This window comes from Seriola lalandi, unplaced genomic scaffold (genome assembly GCF_002814215.2).
Source record: "Seriola lalandi dorsalis isolate HSWRI2012SDOR001 ecotype SW California unplaced genomic scaffold, Sedor1 jcf7180002054577, whole genome shotgun sequence".
In the NCBI taxonomy this organism is placed as follows: Eukaryota; Metazoa; Chordata; class Actinopteri; order Carangiformes; family Carangidae; genus Seriola; species Seriola lalandi.
This window is the reverse complement of record NW_019525130.1, coordinates 1,641,897-1,664,106: the sequence shown is the minus strand read 5'-3', so window position 1 is coordinate 1,664,106 and position 22,210 is coordinate 1,641,897. Positions and strand designations below refer to the sequence as shown.

At 41.5% G+C, this 22,210-nt stretch overlaps 2 protein-coding genes across 2 annotated transcripts; both read left to right on the top strand.

Moving 5' to 3' along the window:
* The first annotated feature begins 8,682 nt into the window (after positions 1-8,682).
* Positions 8,683-15,419, top strand: dlb (deltaB). Its single transcript, XM_023417683.2, has 7 exons — positions 8,683-8,942; positions 9,031-9,270; positions 9,422-9,479; positions 9,625-9,882; positions 11,014-11,375; positions 11,813-12,029; positions 13,855-15,419. Exons 1-7 carry the CDS (start codon positions 8,892-8,894, stop codon positions 14,568-14,570), a joined length of 1,902 nt encoding a protein of 633 aa, XP_023273451.1. The 5' UTR covers positions 8,683-8,891; the 3' UTR covers positions 14,571-15,419.
* A 1,090-nt stretch (positions 15,420-16,509) lies between these two features.
* On the top strand, positions 16,510-22,210 carry ppp1r14aa (protein phosphatase 1, regulatory (inhibitor) subunit 14Aa). The gene is made up of 4 exons (XM_023417700.2): positions 16,510-16,823; positions 19,059-19,139; positions 19,368-19,400; positions 22,031-22,210. Exons 1-4 carry the CDS (start codon positions 16,620-16,622, stop codon positions 22,205-22,207), a joined length of 495 nt encoding a protein of 164 aa, XP_023273468.1. The 5' UTR covers positions 16,510-16,619; the 3' UTR covers positions 22,208-22,210.

The window sequence follows — 22,210 nt, the reverse complement described above, 5'->3', positions numbered from 1 at the left end:
TGTGTGTATATATATGTACATTTTCAGTAGGAATTAATGGGCTAGGAGCTGAGAGCTACAGGATGGATTGGGAGGTCAGAAAGTTAGAGGCAAAAAAATAGTTTTGGTCTTTTTTTGGGATGTGTGGACATTAAGAAAAACAGACACCACATTTGTCGTTTAAATAAGTCCTTTATGAGGTGAGGACATGCGATATTGTAGTGTCTTTAACTATAACACCTCTTGACACTGTCCCTAGGGATACTGGTGATGTTCAGCCAGTGTTGCAGGTTCACTGAATTAGCAGAAGGGGGCTCTGCAGCACAGTCAGTCTCAGAGGTCAGACTGCGCTGACTGGGAGCTGATAAACGAGATGAAGCATTTCTCAGCGTGTCCTTTAAGGCGGCTCTACAATGTATTATGCAGTAATGCAATATACAATCAAAACCATTTTAACAGGTGGCATAGGAAGTTATTTGTAGAGTCTATAAGTGGAATGAATCATGAATTCATTATGTTCATTTCAGAACATGCCTTATGCAGACATATTACATGTGCAAGCAGGGTGACGGCAGTTTTACTACATGTTGTTGTGTAATATTTGTCCTTACTACCACATACTGAAACACCTATCTCACAGTGTATTTATTTGAGACTGCTCCAGAAACTGCTGATGGTCTAAGCCTCAGATGAGGAGAAGGGAGGACCATTAATCTGTTTGGGGTTTACTGTACTCCCTGTGCTGCTTGGATTGACCACAACAACTCTCAAAAACTGTGGTTTTAACGGACTGTACACAAATTACTGGGTTTGGGACGGTAGCTAAATCTTGGAGCTGGTTTCACAGGGATAGACTTTGACTACGGCCTAGATATAACAAATAGTCAGACTTCAGATAAACATTTAGATTCATCCGTTCTTTCTTGACTATCTTAAGTCAGACTGTGGTACAGTGAATTCTGGGTAAATTAAGACTTTTTTTCAAAGTAAAAAAAATGGCTGACTGAGGAACTGCATCCAACTGCTGAGCTCCATTCACCTTAGCAAAAAATGTTTATCTTTTGGAAGAATAAACAGTTACAAGGACATTTTACTTGAAGAGTCTAACGATAAAAAGAAAATCTGATTTGGAAAGAATCAGTGCGGCCTCTAAAACCTCTCTCCCTTCTCTTTGCTCTCTCCATAACAAAGTTAGCAAACCACAAATTATGAGCTGTGATTTCCTGTTTTTTTGCTGTCGGGTACTACTGGTCAGCACAAGTGTCATTGATTGTTACCATGGTAACATCAGTCTTCGGCATGAGTAAGGTGTCTGTGGGTAAGGTGTCTACCCCCCCCCCAATACCTCAAAGTACAGTCTAGTTCTTATGTGGTACAACTCCTTCAAACATTAGTAAATAAAACAAGGCCAAGCATAAAGAACTTAAAGTGGCCTAATCAAATTTAAACCTTAAAAAATTTATAAAATGATGATTTTGACAATAGCAATTTTCAAGTTCATGGCAAATAGGAGAAAGAGAAGGAGAAATGGCTTTTGGCAGGGATAACATTTAGTTTTATGGGAATGATAAATCCCTGAAAGAGAGAGGGCATTGTTGTCCTTTGCACCTTTATGGTCCAGTGGGCCGCCACCATTTACAGTTTCTGCCTTTTCTGTTAATCCCACAAAGGAATCCTGAAGTATAAATTTGAGGTGTTAAAAAATAAAAAAGACCCTGCTCTGACTTCTCTCCTGCAGCAGAAAGACTACATACATAATGCTCCCCCTTTTTTTGATCTCCCCATTAATAATTTGTCCCTAACGTCATGACGACAATGTTTCTTACTGAACAATGATGGGATGATAAATTCTCCTTGAGGCCACGTCTACGGCAATGTAACTAGACTCAGGTGTGAGTCTCACATCAATATTTAATTAAGGAAGAATGATAGTGAGATTCAATTCTGTTAAATGTGTTATAGGTGTTTAACAAATGCTTGTTATTTTAAACATGTAGTTCCAGCTTTGACCATAAATGTTGCTGATCTGTAGAGCTCCATTATTAATTAAATACTGATGCTAGAGCACACACACACACACACACACACACACACACACACACACACACACACACACACACACACACAGAGAGAGAGAGAGAGAGAGAGAGAGAAGGAGAGTTAACTCATACTGCATTGTTCCCCTGCCTCCGTTGGTTAAGCAGCTGCTGGGGCTGGCCTGGCATGCCGCAGCAGAGAGGGGTGGAGGGCGGGATGCAGCAGGAGTTCAACAGTCTGCTGCTGGGGGCTTCCTCTGTGGCTGGAAGGCAGGGGGCAGCATTAGCGTCTGGCTGGGGGGGCTGGGGTTCTGAATAGGCAGCTGTATTCACATTGTGGCTCGGTCTTATACCTTCAGTTCTTTTACGGAGCCCTTAAACCTGAGACTTAAGCCTTTCTGAAAGGGCATTATTCACTTTGAATGCCTATAAAACTGTTTTCTACTCGACCCTAACTCTCCTCCATCTTGAGAATAGAATACAACTTTGTCTATTGTACTTAGAAAGTGAATATTTACACTACAACTGCTCCTGGTGAATTCAATTAATAAATGCCTTTATAGGCTGCATTACTCTGTACTACTACACATGAAGCAGTATGTTCACGTGGTTGAATCCGATGCTACATTAACAGAACATATTTCCCAAAGGTCTATACAACCATTTTATTTTGCTCAATTCTTAATTTTTCTCCATATCTCAACCTATAGAATTTTCTTTTTGTGTCACTTTAGTTGGTTGACATCTGGCAAAAAGAGGCATGGCTTTAAAGAGGCACAATAAAGAAGGGGAAAAAATCTATCCATCGATCTGTTCCTCTGCAAGTCTATATGTATGTTTCCTCCCCTTTCTATTGCCCCAGTCGACCCCTGTGCCCTTTCCTTTTCTTCAGTTTTAACCCCCACCTGTTCTGGTTGCCTCGTTCCTCCCAGCTCCTTCTTTCATCTCCCATCTGCCACTGAAACTGCTGCAGGACAGGACAGAGTATGGGCTGGCTCATTAAAGATATAGGACTGAAGGAAGGCAGATCTGTCCCTCAGCTTGGATGAGATTAAATTATTATCATTGCTGCTTTTGTGCCCCAACAAAAGAGTCGTTATATATCTGCTGCCGAACTCAACAATTCATTTTTATTTACTTCATCGTATCTGTTGTTTTGGGGTAGATTTGTAGCATGGTCAGTGACTCACAGACAGATTTTTTCTACCTCCATATGTTTAGGCAATAATCTGATATTGTCTTGGAAAACCAAAACACAGTCCCCAACTGTATTTTGTATTATTCATTCGGGTTGATAACAATAACAGATGGTTGAAGTGATGGAGGTAATTGATATATAGAGTAAAATGATGTATCAACACACACACTCACACACATGTAAGTATATACTTACATGTGTGTGAGTGTGCGTGTTGTCTATATATATATATATATATATATATATATATATAGGTAAACCTGCTGTTACTGTTACCTCCATCTACACTAAGATTTGAGCTTCAAATGATCATAGTTCACTGCTCATGCATAGACTCATACAACTTGCCTGAAAATGTTGGAGCAGGTTGTTTATTCATTTCATTTACGTGTTGACTGGTTTGTGTTGCAGATGAAATACTGTTTGGACCCAGTGTTTTAATTTAAAACATGAAATTAATTCATATGTTTACATTGCAGTGGTGGAACATAACTATATTTACTCAGGTACAGTATTTACGTACAGTTTTAATGCATTAGTACTTTACTTGAGTATTTTATGCTGCTTTATTCTTCTATTCCACAACATTTCAGAGGCAAATATTCTACTTTTTTATTCAACTATTAGTTATTTGGCGGACTGAGATCTTACACACAGCACAGAACAGGGTTCTGTTTTACACTGCTGACAGTGTGACCTCTCAGGTAGTGTCCTCACACAGATTTTATGCTGAATACTGACAGGTGGTGATAACTCTTACACACTCATGACCTACTTTAGGTCATAATCTGTACATTGTTGTTCGAGGCGTGACAAGTACTGACAAGGAAACTCACGGCACGACTGCAAAGTGATACGAGCCTCTGGGATTATGTTAGTATTAAACAGATTTTTTGCTGAATCATATGGTTTTCTCACTATGGACTCACCGGTCCATGTCCATAGTAGATGAGATTATAGCCATCACCATATAAAAGGGTTAAAAGTGGCTACACCTTAACCAGCTACAACTTCAAAATGCTGCTCACACATTGAAGCTTCAGTGATAATCCAACAATTTAACAAACATAATAATGTAACACTCTGAAAGAAGACATTCAACATTATGTCCCCTTTTGATACTATAAATACATTTTTATGATTATACTTCTGAACTTGAATAAAGTTTTCAATGCAGTAATTTAACTTGTAACAGTATTTTTGCATTGTGGTCTCCCAACTTTTACTTAACTAAAGGATCTAAACATGCTGCGTTCCAGCTCTGCAGTGTCCAGTGGATCTGAGCAGCAACAGGACTGAGACACGCCCGAGCCCATATCTCTATTACCTAATATTCCAACATTGAAATGCACAACCCTGATTTGATGTAAATGGTGGTAACTGATTAAGAGTTGATTGATAATTAGTAATGAATGGTACATATACTGGTTGATGAATATAGATATAATGAATCAAAATAATGATTATGAAGAAAATATGTTCAGTTGAAGAAAATGTTTTGCTTAATGTTGCCACTTTTTGGCAACTGCTTCTTTTGAGTCTTGCACAATTATTGAAAAAACTTCAAACATGATTTGCTTCTTTTTTTTTTGTTTTGTTCTGATGAGCCAGATGAGTGAAACTTGTTACTCATGCCAGAGTCAATATGAACAGATGGCATAAAAAAAAAAGGCCTAAAGTGGCTAAAGGTTCACCCTGTGTTACTGTAAACCTGCTGTCTCACAAGAGTCTGGAGGAGGGCTGAAGGATGAGTAAGCACAGATGGCCTGAGACAACGAGAAGCAAACGGCCTTCAGTGTTTCAAAACAGATTTCATGACTTGTGACCGTGCAGGGACAGTGGGGAAGAGTCATGACACAGTATCTCTGTCTGTGTTATTATCATCAGCCAGTGATTTGCCTCAGAATGCGCCACCGCCAAACTCTTTTCGCCTCCATTGACTTAACCCATAAATTTGCTCAGTGGGGAAGTGGCAGGGCTGCGTGCATTGTTTGATACCAACAGTGCTTCAGCATCCAGCATTTTAATGAGATAAACCAAATGTCATGCATAAATTTGAGGCTGCATACACACATACACACACACATACACACATACACACATACACACACACACACACACACACATACACATACACACACTCATACAAAGCATCACCAGACACCCATTCCACACCTCCTATTGTCCCACAGTCAGACAGCAGGCTGGGGCTGCAGAAGTGGCCACAACAGGCCGACTTCTCCCCCGAGGGCCCTGCATGGGTCAGATTTGCAGCAGCTCCCCCTCTCTGTTTCCAAACGTCCGTGGGGAGAAGGATCCTCAAGCTGCTGCTGTGGGCTGTGGATGAGGCAGATGCCGGCCACTCAAACTAATGGGAGGTCTGAGGGGAGGGGGGGTGAGGTGACTCCTCTTTGGTTCCCATGCCCCGTGGCACGCTCATGTCACACTCCTGCAAGAAATACAGACGACAACTACAGAGAGGGCGCACTGTCCATCTGCTCTCCTGACACAAAGACACACACACATCCGTTTTCTACAGAGAGATGCAGCAGGTACTGTAGCTGGAAGCAGCGCACACTTTTAAAATGAAACTCCGCCTCTCCCAAAGGAAAAGAAGAAGATGATGATGATGTATGTGTGTGACAGGAGGTTTGCAGGAGATATGTAAGAAATGATATGATGTGATGAAACATGTGCTCCACACACACACACACACAGACACACACACACACACACACACACACACACACACACACACCTACAGTTCACAAGTGTTAAAATGTGTGACATATACTATAGACATAATTTGATGTACAAATAAAGACCAGAAATTACTTGGGGATCAGACAATGTGGAGGGTTATTATTTTTGGGAGGGAGTCTTTTATCGTTTGGTCACCCAAGATTTATTACTGTTTCCTTGTGAGACTGACTGAAAAAAATGTTATTTGGAATTTGAGATGGGAAATCCTCAACACCAAAAGCAGAGGCAGCTGCTGCCTGCGCCTGCTTCATTTACTGTATTTTCACCATTTTGTCATGTGTTTTCAGTAAATATATTATTTTAAGATACTGTAAGGAGGTGTGAGGGAAATGATGATATATAATAAGATATTTATATATGATACAACTATGATATGATCAATTATCATATCATTTTGAAAGTGTTATCAATGTGATATTTATACAAATGAGAAGACTTGGCGATTACCTGACTGTATAGTGATTATTCATCATGGGGAAAACATCATTTTCAGGAAACATTTGGATAAAGGTTGTTCCAGTAAAAAAAGGGTCTTACTTGGCCTATTGGGTAAGTGTGTTTATTGGATGGACGTGTTCAGAGATTGGTTGATTTTACTACACGAAGTCAAAGCAGACTCATGGCCAAACCTGCTTTATAGAGCATAAAGAAAAGTACACACAGATAATTACCATGATAAAATGAAAAAGGCCTCCTCCTCATACATGTGGCAGGTCCTGTACAAACCATTTTGGATGAAATTTTCATGACATGGTTCCTTTAATAGACATTTGGTATTAATTTACTGTTAATTGTTCTATAATTAAATTATTATTATTTCTGTAAGAGAAAAACAGTCGTATGATTTCTAATTTGGATGACTTTCGGAAATGGTGGCAAAAATTAAAATTGTCCTCATTTTGTCAAGGACCCCCTGGAATTCCTTGGAAGTCCTTGGTCCCACTTGTAGAAGCTGTTGAGGACTTGAGGTTTGACATTAAAAGTTTGCTGATCATTAATAACCACTAGAGCTGTACGGCTGACAACAGTGCAGTCGTCTTACTTTGCTTTCTCTACATACAATTGTTTTATGTTTCCTCCCTCCTTTGTCCACGTAGTCCTGCATGGAAGCGTGCCAGTATATGCCAGAGAGCCACTTCAGGCACGTGTCCTTCTCATTTTAATATCAATGGGTCCCCCACCCCCACCCACCCACCCACTATCACCACCACGCATACATACATACATAAGCCATCACACACGCTTGTAGAGTGTGAGATCAATAAATAGCAGTTGCCATCCTTGAAATCTTTGATTTTAAATCACTTTGTTCAAATGTTTTTGTCCTAATGACAAGTTTCATCTCTGCTCAGTCTGAATCAAACTGCATCAGTAATGTAGATTAACTCAGCTGTAGCGACCATCACAGAAGGACAATAATCAAACACAAATCAATACAGTCAGTTAATCATTCATTTATTATGAGGCTCTGGTGTAACATTAAATCTGAAGCTGCTTATAAGAACATACAAGTTTATATCAGTCGTGATGGCTGAATCAGCTCCACTGTGTGTAAATAACAGTTTAGGTGTGTTTACTCTACACACACCCACACACACACACTGCTGGCGACAGGTGCTGGAACCGACAGCCGACCAGAGTCCTTCCTAAATCAATGAGGGGTTAGCTGTGTGTGTGTGTGTGTGTGTGTGTGTGTGTGTGTGTGTGTGTGTGTGTGTGTGTGTGTGTGTGTGTGCTGGGGGTAGACGCTTTGCGGAGACAATAGCTGGGTTTGGAGCCCCACAGGACCGACCATGTGCCGTTGATTACCATACAGCTGTTCCTATGAGGTCCAGACAAAAGCAACATGATAGCCCAACCCCTCCTCCCCCCAACAACACACACACACACACACACACACACACACTCACACACACACACTTCCCCCCCCCCCTTCACGCTTCTCCAGGCTCAAGAGTACAACAGAAGAGGCCTCCATAGGCGCTAGAAGCACAATAAGGTCCTGCCCACTCTCTGTCACCTCACACGCGTCGGAGCAATTATAATGTTGGATGTAAAGAAAGAAAGGCTGCGCTATTCTTCCTTGCTTCCTTCTGATCTTTGTCTGGTGTGTAGGCAATCTCCAAAAGTGAAAACACTTTCTAAACAATGATCTAAATCATCAATAGGTACCAAAACTGTTAACGTTAATTGCTTAGGTCCAAGTTTGATGAAATGCGGGGAGGCTCCATTAGTTAATGTTGTGGCACGCTCATTGTTTCACTGTTTGCCCAAACTTCAGTGTTTAAACACTTTTATATTCTCTTGGATGAAATGTTTTCATTTTTATTTTCGTCAGATTTGGATGAAATCTCAGTCAAAACCTCATTATTATTATTACAAAAAAAGTTCACTAAAACTTGTGTAGTTTGTTATTAAACCTTTGTTTACATCAGGCCTTCAGCTCCATCTCCCACATCAGTTTACACTTTTCTGGGTGACTTGATTCATGCAAAGCCAAACATATCCGCCAGCTTCTTATACATATTCTTATTAAGAACTTTGTCCAGATGTAATGTAGGTTGTCTAAATCCCCAGGCAGGCCTCCTGTGCCATGCTGCTCCCCTGAGGTCTGCTCCGGCTCCACCTCTTTGCCTGTGACGCGCGGCATCTGAGCGTATAAAACCACTGTGCGCCTTTACTCACCAGAACCCAAACAAGTGCAGTGCCAACAACAGGACGGAGAAGAAGTCCGACGGGGGGAAGAAGAAGGATTTAAGAGACGCCTGAAGGACCACGTAGAGATCACACGGCGTTGAAGATTTTGTCAGAGACTTTCATCTACATTGAGTTTTCCTCAGCAACTTGTGGGAATATTATTGCACACAACGAATGCGGACATTCACTTAGAACTGGATCACAAACTCTGAGAAGAAATGGCACATCTTCACCTAAGATACCTCTTGGCTTTGGCCTTAGTGGACACGGTAAGTTGGCTTCTATTTGTGCTAAAATAACACTCTCAACACGTCTTTATGTACAGGCGCATCTGATGTCACTTCCCTGTCTCTACAGGTCTTGTCCTCTGGTGTGTTTGAGCTGAAGATTCATTCCTTCCACACGGCGCAGCGCATCTGCAGAAGACACAGGGACTGTCATATATTTTTTAGGATTTGCCTGAAACACCCGGAGGACGTGATCTCCGCAGAGCCACCCTGCACCTTCGGCACCGGACACACCAACGTGATCAGGGCCGATCACACCTCCATCTCCAGCAGCGCTCCCATCAGGGTGCCCTTTCACTTCAAGTGGCCGGTAAGTTGAGAACATCTTAGGATTGTTGCAAGATAAGATGGGGCTGATTTTTTTTATTTTAAAACTGCATGAATCTTTCTTTTCAATTTCAAGAACCACAACTGAAAGCCGTTTGATGTATTGATGTTAATAAATATTTTTTCGCTTCTAGGGAACATTTTCCCTGATCATTGAAGCTTGGAACGCCGAATCTCCGACTGAATACACAGGTAAGTTGTTTCCTCTCCTCACTTCACTCATTCATTCGACTGAATTAAAGTAACTCCCCATCTGACGCACGGGCTTCCACGCAGCCTCCTTGCAAGATGCCATTGTTAATAAAAAAAAAAACCAACCCGTTCCTTCTCTTTGCAGACAACCAAAACAACCTCGTGAGCCGTCTCGCGACCAGGAGGAGACTGGCCATCGGAGAGGACTGGTCCCAGGACGTGCACTTTGGCGAGCAGAGCGAGCTGCGTTACTCCTACCACGTCTTCTGCGACGAGTACTACTTTGGAGACGGCTGCGCTGACTACTGCAGGCCGAGGGACGACACGCTGGGCCACTACACCTGCGACGAGGAGGGCAACCGCATCTGCCTGGAGGGCTGGAAGGGAAACTACTGCTCTGAGCGTAAGTGAAGTTCCTTTGAGCAAGGCACTCAGATCCTGTACTGCTAAACTCTGGATTCAACCTCACATATCATATATGGATTTAAAGTGCATCGATGGTACCAGTAGAATATCTATTTAACCAGATTTCACTTAATTTTTTAATCTTCTGTGTCACCACAACATGTAAATGTCACATTTATCTATTTATAAATAAGTTATATCTTCAGTTCTAATAATAACTTTTTCAAAATAAAGTCACTATGTCTTATAAGGGGACAAACAAAATAAAACAATTCAGCGCAACAATTAAACAAACTGATGTAGACAAAATGAAAGTACACAGTGTGATGCAGAATAGAATAAAAATATTGAAACGAATGGTGTCCTTCTGAGAACTAAGACTGGAGGATGACTTCATAATTACCAGTCTCCAGTCCTTGACTCTCCTTCAGTACAAAACAGTGTAAAGAAAGTATTTTATAAAAGCATAACTGAGTGGGTAAAGAAATGGAGAGTGTTAGACAGTGGAGAGAACCCAAGACTTTTCTGCTTGAAGTCAAATTACAAAACACTGACATAAAGGGACTCAATATTTGCAGGATGAGACAATCCAAACCTTTCCTCCTCCCACGAGCTGAAAAATCAGACTATTTTCTTTAATTCAGCTCCTGGTTGATTGTTGTAATTTTTGATCTGCTACACAAACACTCTGAGCAGGAATCTTTTCAGAGCACATAAGGTAATTCCTTTATCAAAGTAATGTCCTGTAGTGTTTGGAGTGTAGTGGTTTACTCTTTTTTTGCAAGACAGTCTGTGGTGTCCCATCTGCCTTTTGTTCTCTGTTACAATGAGAGAAAGAACTGTGGCCCTTATTAGATACACACTCATTTTTCAAGGTGATCTGTGTGTGTGTGTGTGTGTTCTGAGAGTCAGTGTGCGTGTGCGTGTGTAATGGGAAGGATAAAAGAAAGCATTTTTCTCCGGCAGTGTGCCTACCAGCTGCTTGGCTTAATACTTAACCAACAGTGGAGTCTGGAACAGGGCTGGGGTCAGACAAGGGGCCCTCTGCATGTGTGTGTGTGTGTGTGAGAGATGTATGAGAAGGCGTGCCCATTGTAATCACACACCCTCCCCTCCCTCCCCCCTGCAGCCATCTGCTCGGCCGACTGCAGTGAGAGGCACGGCTACTGCGAGGCCCCAGGGGACTGTAAGTGTCGCATGGGCTGGCAGGGCCCCTCCTGCAACGAGTGCGTCCGCTATCCAGGCTGCCTCCACGGGACATGCAGCCAGCCGTGGCAATGCAACTGTCAGGAGGGCTGGGGGGGCCTCTTCTGTGACCAGGATCTCAACTACTGCACCAACCACAAGCCCTGCGCCAACGGTGCAACCTGCACCAACACGGGCCAGGGCAGCTACACCTGCACCTGCCGGCCCGGCTTCGGAGGCACCAACTGCGAGCTGGAAACCAACGAGTGTGACAGCAACCCCTGCAAGAACGGAGGCAGCTGCAACGTGAGTGTACACACTGATAAGGTGCACTATTAATAAAATGAACATTAGACAAGAACATCAACTTTATTGATCCCATTCAGAAGAACAGGTGCAGAGATAACTAGTTTTAAAAAACCTTACAAATTGACAAATAAAAATCGATTATACCTACTGCCTAAAATAGGGTAAAGAAATAAATAAAGTGCAAAATGCAAACATAGCAGTGCACACAGCTACAGTCAGCAGTGTGACTGTCTTTCTGTCTTTGTTGTCGGCCTCTGCTGGGCAATACTAAATCTTCCACAACGCACATTGAAAATCAAGAGCTTTTATCTTTTAATCCGGGTGGAAGAGTTTCTTACTAACTCCACAGTCCTTGCCAAACTTTAAAAAAAAAAAAAAAACTGTTTCTAGATATTTCCTCGTTAACGAAAAGGTTTTCCTTCCACCCTCCACAGGACCTGGAGAACGACTACTCCTGCACCTGCCCACAGGGGTTCTACGGTAAAAACTGTGAGATCATCGCGATGACGTGCGCAGATGGTCCCTGCTTCAACGGCGGCACCTGTGTGGAGACGATGACCGGCGGCTACACCTGCCGCTGCCCTCCCAGCTACACCGGCTCCAACTGTGAGAAGAAGCTGGACCGCTGCAGCAACAGGCCCTGTCTGAATGGTAAGACGTTCCCTCTGGCGACATCTTGTGGCTGAAGTGCAAATCAGCAGTTTTCTTTTGGCTGAATATGAAGTTGTTTTATTATTGCAGTGTAAGAAGACTGTAAAAATGTATAGTAACTAACTGGCAGCAATAAGCAAGTAAGTTGCTGTAGTATTGTAAACATTTTTTGTAAACAACACTACTTTCCTAAACGTAGTAATCCTTCCTCTTTGTTCAAGTTACTCTGACAATATAAACTCCATGGCCTTGAATTATGTTGTCACTTTCAAGTATATAGTTAAAAGTTAAAAGTGGAAAGGTATAAAAATGCGTTTAAGAAATATAAACTAAAAACCGAAGAATTTAAAGCAATAAGATGTCCAAGACTGACTGTTCCTGAACTGTATTCTTCTCCCTGAACTGGATACTTCTTTCTGTGATCTTCTTCCTGGATTGGAGTCTTCTTCCCTCTAATGGAAGGATAAAAAGGAATTAGTTACTGATATAGAAATGCAGTAGCATAGTACAACAGTACATAAGACACACACATAAACACAGTTGTTTCTCCATGGCTTCAGAGGATAGTACAGTGACACGTTCATGTCCTGGACACTGCTCAGAATTTGACCTGATAGGTTTTAACATTTCACATAAACAGCAAAATAGCTTCAAAACACCTAAAAATGTGGCATACAATACTGACATAACATTAGATAACCAGTTAGGTCACCCCTCAAATACTACTACATAAACAGAAGTAATATGTCCAGCCGCTGGTGCAATAGGTGGTTTAACACATGGCATATGTAAAACTTCATTTTATTAAGATCAGCACATTTATACTACAGAATCTAGTGCAACTCAGTGTAAGAAAATAGCTGGTGATATTTTCTGTTATATCACTGAATGGCAAATACTCAGTCTGAAGGAAATAAGCCAAATGGTTGAATAAATGACCAGTGAGACTTTAGGATTGGGATTTACTATGGTTCCATGAGTAGGGAATGAGACCTCAAGTCAGGGTAGCAAAACAAGCAAAGCTTCATTAAATGGAGCTAGCTAGCTAGCTAGCGCGCCAACATACACATACACCCTTTACCTTTCTTCCAATTGTGTTATCAACTATATGTCACCAGATAAAAAAATCTATCCAAGTTTCATGCGGAAATAGTTTACTTTAGTAATATTGTGCACAGTAGCTTTCCAGCTAAGGAAGGTGTCTCTCTCTACTTCTCTCTCTCCCACTGCGCTTAAAGTTACACACACAGGAACTTAACATGAGAAAACTGTGCTAAATTAACATACAGTTGCAAAATAATGAGTAGTTACCTTGCTGAAGTCAAAGGCTGAAAAAAGTGTGGAAATCCTGTCCATAAGGCCTTGCAACACAATTGTGTGGAGAAAGGCAGGTGTCCAGCATGACCGTTATACTCCCATCATTTGTGTAACTGTTAGGAAGATTGAAGAGATGAAACATCCGAGTTGAAAATGACGCCAAAATGTACCGTCACCAAAGACAAATTATGGTTTCTGCTGCTGAAAAAAAGTCCTGCTCAAAATATATTTACTGTAGAATTCACCCGCCAATGAATTTTGACCATGATGCATTGCAGATATACAGCAACATGTTGTATGCAGGTTCTACAGTGAGCATTTGTTCATTATAAAGCTGTGAAAACTACAGGAACTACATGCTGTGAAAACTACAGAAACCTGTTACAGTGTGCCAACCCTCAGCACTACAAAGACAGTGTTAAATATAATCCCATTAACACGCTGTCTTCAACTGAATGGTTGTCCCTGATCCCTTGTGTGCTAAACAGAGTGTGTCTCCCTTCTGCAGGTGGAGAGTGTCTGGATCTCGGCCAGAGCATCTTGTGCCGCTGTCAGGCCGGCTTCACCGGTGCCAATTGCCAGATCAACATCGACGACTGCGCCTCAAGCCCCTGCCAGAATGCCGGAACCTGCCAGGATGGTGTGAATGACTACACCTGCTCCTGCACCCTGGGCTACACCGGCAAGAACTGCAGTGTCCGGTCAGATGCATGCGGTGCCCGTCCATGCCAGAATGGTGGCACTTGCTTCACCCACTTCACGGGTCCAGTATGCCAGTGCCCTAAGGGGTTCATGGGTCCAAGTTGTGAGTTCACGCTTCAGCCCAGTTTCAAGCCAGCTTTGCGCCAGTCCTCCCAGCCCTCCTCTGCCACCCTCACCATCTCCTGCGTTCTGGCGGTTCTGGTGCTGGTTCTGGTGGCAGGCATTATCTTCCTGAGGAGAAGGAGGAGACTGCAAGGGAGGAAGCAGCTGAGCGACATTGCAGTTTATAACGACTTGGAGACAGTCAACAACCTGGGTGGAAGTGAGAGAGAAGCCTTCCTCGGTCCTAACGGCCTGTTCAAGATCAGCAACAGCACGGCTCGCCTCAGCCTCTCCCTGTGCCCGGATGGCAGATCCGGGTACAGGCACAGTCCTGTGGAGGGCAGCCTGGCCAGAGGCGAGCGTCAAGACTTTATGTGGAGGGACGAAGCCGGTCTGGGCTCTGGAGCTGGGCTTAGATGAAACATCCACGTTCAAACAGAGGAAGAAGAACATTAGCACTTGTTGCGCCTCTCTCCTCATGCACAGTGAGGACAGGAGCAGATTCATGAGTTGAAAACTGTTCTGCTCATGCTGGAGATAATTTACAGTTAAAATGTAAACAAAAGAAAAAAAAATATTGACAAATGAACTATTGTGATGAAGATAATTTACAAAGATTATTGAAAAAGTATATGGGGCAAAGCTCTTCCACGTTTAAGACCCAAAGAGACGAATAACAAGATCCACTTTTCATAGGACCTACAACACAAACCAAATACAGGAAGTCACAATACTCTGACCACCTTTGGAAAACTGGCCCAAAACCATGTTTTATTGGGTTATTGTTTTTAATATGTTCACTTTGTTTAATTGTTTCTCATTTTTTTAAACACAGAATTTTTGTTTCGCTTTTCAATCTTCCTTTGGCCATTATATCCTTATTGTGCGTACCATCATTTTTTATTCTTTATATTATTTATTTATTTGAAAACTTGTGTTTATAGCTTCACTTTGATTGTCACAAATGTAGAGATATATTTATATGATGCTGAATGAAGACCGATGCTTGATGTTGTACCCGGGCTGCGCGCGGCTGGTGTGAAATATCCCAAAGATCTTCAGAGCAGGGATATGTGGAAGATGTGCTTTACCACACAGAAGCAGCCATCACTGTAATTTATATATATAGTTTATATACTACTGATCACATTGCTCTTTCATGTGCCATTTTGATTTCATGCCAAAGTTTGTGTTATGTTTCATTTTCCATTCATATTATTTAATGTCATCGTGTGGTGGTTGTGATGTGGAATAAAAGATTTGCTTTGATGTGAGTCTGGACTGAATAATTTCAGCTCAAGGTGACTCAAGGCTGACTTTATCAGGCAGATATAGGGCTGGGTATCAAACTTCAATACTTTTATGGACCGACTAAATTGGTCCCATATTATCAGGATTGAAAAATGCCTTGTCTTGTCTTTCAATACCTAAGGAATAAATGAGTAACTCTCATCAACATCAGTGAGCCAATGATCATGCAGCATCCTCGGACCAAGATCTAATAATGCTGGGGATTGGTTGATTATTTACAGGACCATTTTTTAGTGTGTAAAGAGGCTTAAAGAGCTTAAAAGTAAAACTGAACTTTGTACCGTGATGTGTATTGTAATTTTCTTTTTTGTTCAAATGGATCTGATAAAATTGGTATCAAAAAAAGTACCGGTATACTATTGGTATTGGTAGATGGGCTATGAAACCGTGAGATGCTGCTTCATTTCCAGGCAGCACAATGCAGATTTATTTGTCATCAATGACAAAGTCAAAGTGGTGTAAGGAAACTTCCCGAAGAGATGGATAAAAAAAAAAAAAGACAGGAAAAAAAGAAGTATATATTTTACCTCTTCAAGAAGCATTCTCCATGAGCAGACAAGAACCTTCCTCTCGCAGTCAAAAGGGTTAAAAGCTTCTAAGGGAATGAAGTTGTTTACATGATGCTTAGAGCTCTGTTGACCTGTCGAACAAACAGTGTGGGCCTGTGCTATAATCAACCTCACCGATGACTGAGCTGCCACACCTCATTTAATTAGAGCTATTTCCTGTTTTGAACTCTACAAAATGCATTTTGTCCTTTTTTGGAGTAACTGTGGTTTAAATGATGAACCCAATGCAAACGATTTTGAGTTGCAGAATAGGTCAAAAAAAAAAAAAAGAAAGCTGATGATGATTCAAAAGTTGTATAAACTGTATATAGGCTACATCAAATTGGAAAGTTGTGTTGTCAGATACAGAAAAAAAAAGAATATAATGCTGTTTCTGTCTTATCAGCTGTTCGACTTGATGTAATCCATTTTACAAGATAGAGTGATCCACAGCAGCGTTTGTATAGAAACCCTGTAAATAAACGCCAGCAGAGAGAAAAAAAAACACTTGAGTAGCTACAGCAGTCTGCGCCGTCGTCGCCTCCCCGCGCTGCTCTCTCCTCCCGCGCTTAAAGACACGACAAACCACTCAGACCAGTCCACACCAGAAATGGCCCACCACCGGACCGGGACGACACTGGAGAAAAATGACGAGGTCCATTCATCGGATTTGGAGTTGTCTCCAGATCACGGGTGCAATATTCAGAAGAGACATGTACGTGTCACCGTGAAGTACAACAGGAAGGAGCTGCAGAGGCGGCTGGACGTGGAGAAGTGGATCGAGGAGAGCCTGGACCGGCTCTACTCGGGTCAGGTGGGCGAAAACAGAAAGAGAAAGAAACAGCTTTGGCTGGTCTGTGTTTTAATACTGTAGTTTACACACAGCTTTAAAAAGTTGTGTAGATTTTTAAAGATGCACCCTCCCTGCAAGAAGATGTTTAAAAAAAAAATGGGGCAGAGAGTTTTAAACATGAAATGAAAGCAGTATTTGGACAAGACTGTGATATAAAGGCTCACTGGGATTGCATCATATTTTTGAAACTGGGCTCCAGGCCTCCTATAATGTATGAGGTGTTAAGTGGAGGGGAGAGGTGGGGCAGCCTGGTTCTCCTTACAAGGCCAAGCCTTCTGCAGATGTGATGTGCAGTCCAGCGCTGTCCTCTTCTCAGAGACCTGTATCTGTCTCTGGGGTTTCTGCCTTACATGGGCAGGGTGGAACTGAGACAAGGGTAAATGATGAGAAAAAGGAAGAGGAAAAGGTTGGAGGGAAAGTGCTGTTTGTCCCTGGAGGAGGTTGACACTGTGCATCTGACTGCTGAGGCAGTTGATACGAGATTAGGATTTCTCAGAGGGGGGCATGGGGCTGCATTTTTATACTTAAAGTGTAGGATGGTGTTGTGAAAGCAGAGTATGTTGATTATAAGAAAACAGAAGCCTTATATTCACAATGACAAACTGGTCCAGCCTGCAGAGAGTTTTTGCCTAAAGGCACTGGCATTTTCACATGAGCCTAAAACAGTAATTATTTGCAATAAGAAAGAAGTAAATGGTCTATTTATAACATGGTTAAACTGACCAGAGTTATTGTTGTAAAGCAGCCTATGATGATTACATAACTCAGACAAGTATCATTTTGTGGCACAAAGTCGCGTTGCGCAACAAAAATTCTCGTCACTTTTTCAGTTGAGGACGTGTCTGTGAGGATCAGAGTTTGGAGATGAAGCTGCAGAGCTGAACTCTTGTATGTGCCAACGTCCCTGACTAATTACACAAGCAGAGCAGTGCAGTGGTGTGGATGGGCGGGTGGGGCTGCCCCTTCACTCAGCTGTAACAATGGTTGTTTGTTCACACATAGCAGGCCCCTGTTACTGTAAGCTGTGAACATTGTTGCTATTCAGCTACCAGAGCCTGAACATACAAATGGATATGCAGTGGGTGTGGACTGAACCCAAACTCTTCAGTTGACCTTAAAAACTGAAAATATGATTTTGGAGATATTGGTAAATGTGTGAGGAAGTACTTTATCTAATCTGGGTCCACAGGCTGGTCATTTTTTTTTGTCATCTGCACAAGTGTCTTAAGGTTTCCTAGAGGTAACTGGCGTGCATGACTGAGTGGTTCATATTTTTATATGAACCCTGGATAAGATGATTATGTGTAAAAGTGTCAAAACCTGGCGCCTGTATTACCCACAATACAACTCCACCACCAACAGTTTGGTTTGAGATTCAGGTGTGCTATGCTAGCAGCAGTGAATATATCAAGTGACATTAACTGAGGACATTTATCAGACTTCACACGGCTCCATCTGAGGCCAAAACCTGTAACCTTTGATGTGTAAAATCTGCTAAGTTCCCCTGTAATATTTGCTTGAATTGTTCCTTTGAATATGCTGAAATATACTGGAAAACATATCTGATGCACAAAGCATCATTGATTTCTCATTTCATGCATTGATACAGCAATAAAAATAAACCTGCAGTAGCTGCACGATATGCAAAAAAAATCGTATTGCAATTATATCGGCAGATATTGCGATTTCGGTTGGAATGATTGTTTTTGCATTCTGAAAAAAACGTAGAAATGATGATGATGATGTGATTTTTGTTTGGTGTTTTGTACCAAACGAACATGTTCCTTTAGGTCTGGAGGATATGATTTCTAGGCTGGGGGCATCTCTGTGGCACCAAAACGCTTATGGTGCTAACAATGCACCACAAAGTGAGACATTTTACCTTTATCAAAAAAAAAAATTGCAGCTCCTGCGATTTGGATATTTTATTTGGCCATATTGGGATTTCAATTATATTTCAATTAATTGTGCAGCCCTATCCTGTAGGTATAAATATTTCAGTCACTATATAAGTGTGATGTGCTGTAAGCCTCAGTGCAGTTTGGGAATACATGGGAATATAAAGGATAGATAGATAGATAGATAGATAGATAGATAGATAGATAGATAGATAGATAGATAGATAGATAGATAGATAGATAAGATGTGTGGTGACTCATTAAGACCATGCGTGTGTTCGCTGTGTGTTTATTTCAGGAGGCTGACATGCCAGAGGAGGTGAACATTGATGACTTGATTGACCTGCCTAACGCTGACCAGAGGGTCAAGAAGTTGCAGGTAACATGAACTGTGTGACCCCATCATTCAAACTGTGTAAGAGGGTGCTGATCATGTAGGATTTATCATCAATCACAGTCATTATGGGCAGATTTTGTTCAGGGACTCACTCAAACATGTTTGGAAGAGTTAATATTTTTTCTTAGTTATTGTTCATGGGAGAATACTGATGATAAATATGTGATTGTGTGGCTGGTTTGTTACAACATTATCTGCTTTTTTGAACAGGAGCTTCTTCGAAAGTGCAGAAACAACACAGAGGTATGTTTTAACTTGGAAATTACATTTCTAACCCAAGATTATTCATGATTACACACACATTACATATGGAAATGTATACCTGCATGCATACACACACACACACATACACACACACAGACCTAAATTGAAGCTGCAGCACCTGACACCTCGTCCCACAGTGTCCACGTGCCTCAACAAAGGCTTTCTGTGCTCTCTTGCCTTTTTTTTCCATTTTAATGCTCAAACAATGAGTCTTTCTGGACGCTGTTGCTCGCTCAGAGATGCAAACACAGGCAAAAGAGCAGGGAGAGCCAGTGTAGCTGCTGCTGCTCTTAGTTTTTTTTATACCCTGATATGGAGCGTCATTAAAGGATAGACTAAGTCGGTCTTAAAACAGTACGTGTAATTATTCCTCCTGTTCATACTGGACATTAAAATATTCCTTCTTCACATACCTTACAAAGTCCGCAGCCTTTGTTCTGTGCAAAAAGGAATTCCAAACTTTATCTGAAGTTAATATGAGGCTTCAGTAATCTGAGTTAAGGAGATTAAGTGGGTATCTTCCAGAGAAGAGTTTCAAACTGCTGCTGCATTATTTTAAGTTCAGATAAACTTTGGATTGTATTTTTGCCCAGAACGTGGACTGTGGATTTTTATCTCCCATCACAGTGGGACAGGGGGAATAATTACAGATAGCAAAACCTGGTTCATTGTTCATATGGGCGTATGAATATTGTTTTTAAGACAGACTTGATAAATCCTTTAAGAGCTACTTCCAACTAAAAAAAAAAGTTTTGAGGAAATACGCCACATCATGCTCAACATGAACAGTGAAACAGCCTCAACATGAACAGACGCTGCCGAGACGAGATGTATTTTTACGACTGCTGAACATTGTCTATAAAAGGAAAACATAAAACACATGAAACCAGAAGTCAAACAAACGCTCAGTATTTATTAAAGACTGAGGGGGGTTGTTTTGCACACCTCTTCATGCACTGTTGCCATAACACTGCGTATCTCATCTGTAAAATCTCAACACTGTCAAAAAGGAAGCAGTGATAGAGCTGAACTAAATGTCATGTAGAGAAAGTGTTGTTGCACACTGCTGACCCATTTTACTTTTAGCATTTCTAGTAACCTATTTTGACAGTGGCTGTTAGTAATCATTGGCAACAGATTCACACATAGTGGGAACTTCCTCTACTGGGCCTTGAGTTCGACCTCTTGAGACCCAGCTTCTCTCCATGGCCTTCTTCCATCTATGGACATAAGAGCATTCAAAATACTCAAAGAAAGAGGGGTGGGAAATGGCTAAACACTACATTTATTTCTGTCATGTAACTGATACTTTAATGTTCTGATAACAGCTCTATGGATATTGTTTTAGTTCTTTAATGCATGGTCATAGTAGTTTTATTAATAGTACAGACAAGAGTGACACGAGGTTTACGGTCAGAGGCCAGATGCTTCCAGATGTTTCCATATAAAGTATCAGCTACTACAAATATGAGATGCTTCCCATATTTTCTTTCCCACTTGTGTTTAATGGCCTAAATTCTGCATTCATGTATTCCACAAATATACTTTGTGTATAGTATAGGTCCAGAACAACAGCTGAACATCTGCTAAAGCATGTTGCCACCTTACATGCATCTTATAGTTTTGCTTTTTATCCTAAATTTTGATTTATAAACTGGCGATCTACAGTATTTTACCAGGTTTAAGACAAACGGTCTGAGATGAAATCAGAAAAATGATGAATTGAAGCTAGTGCTGAAGAGAACACTTTGCAGATGTGTTTAGTTGTGTTTGGTGGTGTAGAACGAAAAAGGCATCACCGGCCATTACAGCTAAAAGACTGAATTAAAGAATAAGGCTGGAAATAGCATATTCTTAATATCAAGAAAAAAGCAGTGTTTGTCCGTCTCTCAGTGCTTTTTCATTCCCGTAACCTGCTTATGACCATCACTGCCCAGCCCATTGATTCCTAATGAGACACAAAAATCTAAAAAAAAAGCTCACAGAATTATAGTTTCTATCTTTCTCTCTTTCTAAATAATTTCCTAAAACTAGCTGGACATTTTAGTAATTATTACTCAAATTAAGACTAAATAGTGGATTTTGAGGGGACTATTTTCAGATGCAGATTAATCCACATTTGGTGCTGTGGTGAGTTTTTCTAGCAGCAGGATCGTGTATGTGAGAACAACTTGAAATCAACTGGTGTGTGCATTTATGGTAATGAGGGAACATGTCACCCAGTGCAACAATGAGGCTTACTGATACGTGTTTGGACGACAATGGAGCTCTATGGGACAGAGGAATAAGATTAAGGTTATTTCAGGCTGTAGATACACAGACAAGCCTCGGAGGTTATATTCATTGTTGGTTTTGGTCTATTCATATTGTTTTATTGATAATATGAAACATATATAATATCACTAAACCTCTCCTTTAACGTCTACATACTGTATCTGCTAAATGTCAAGTTCATCATGGATATTTAATGAGCAAGTGGGAATCACGAAATGCATTGAAAATACACGTACATGAGCGCCTGAAACACGGTCAGATAACAACCATGGTTGTACTGACAAATGTTGAATTCTGTTTCCTTTCTGCTCCATGTGACACCGGCTCTTCCACAGCCCTTCATCAGACAGCTGGTGGAGAAGCTGGAGGGAGTTCCCAAGCAGGACGAGCTGCAGAGCGAAGGCATTGAGCATCCTGTCATCTGTCACAGCCACTACCGCCACGAGCCCTACCACTTCAACAACCCACAGCAACACCTCCACCACACTCGAGACCATAACCAGGCCCTCTGACAG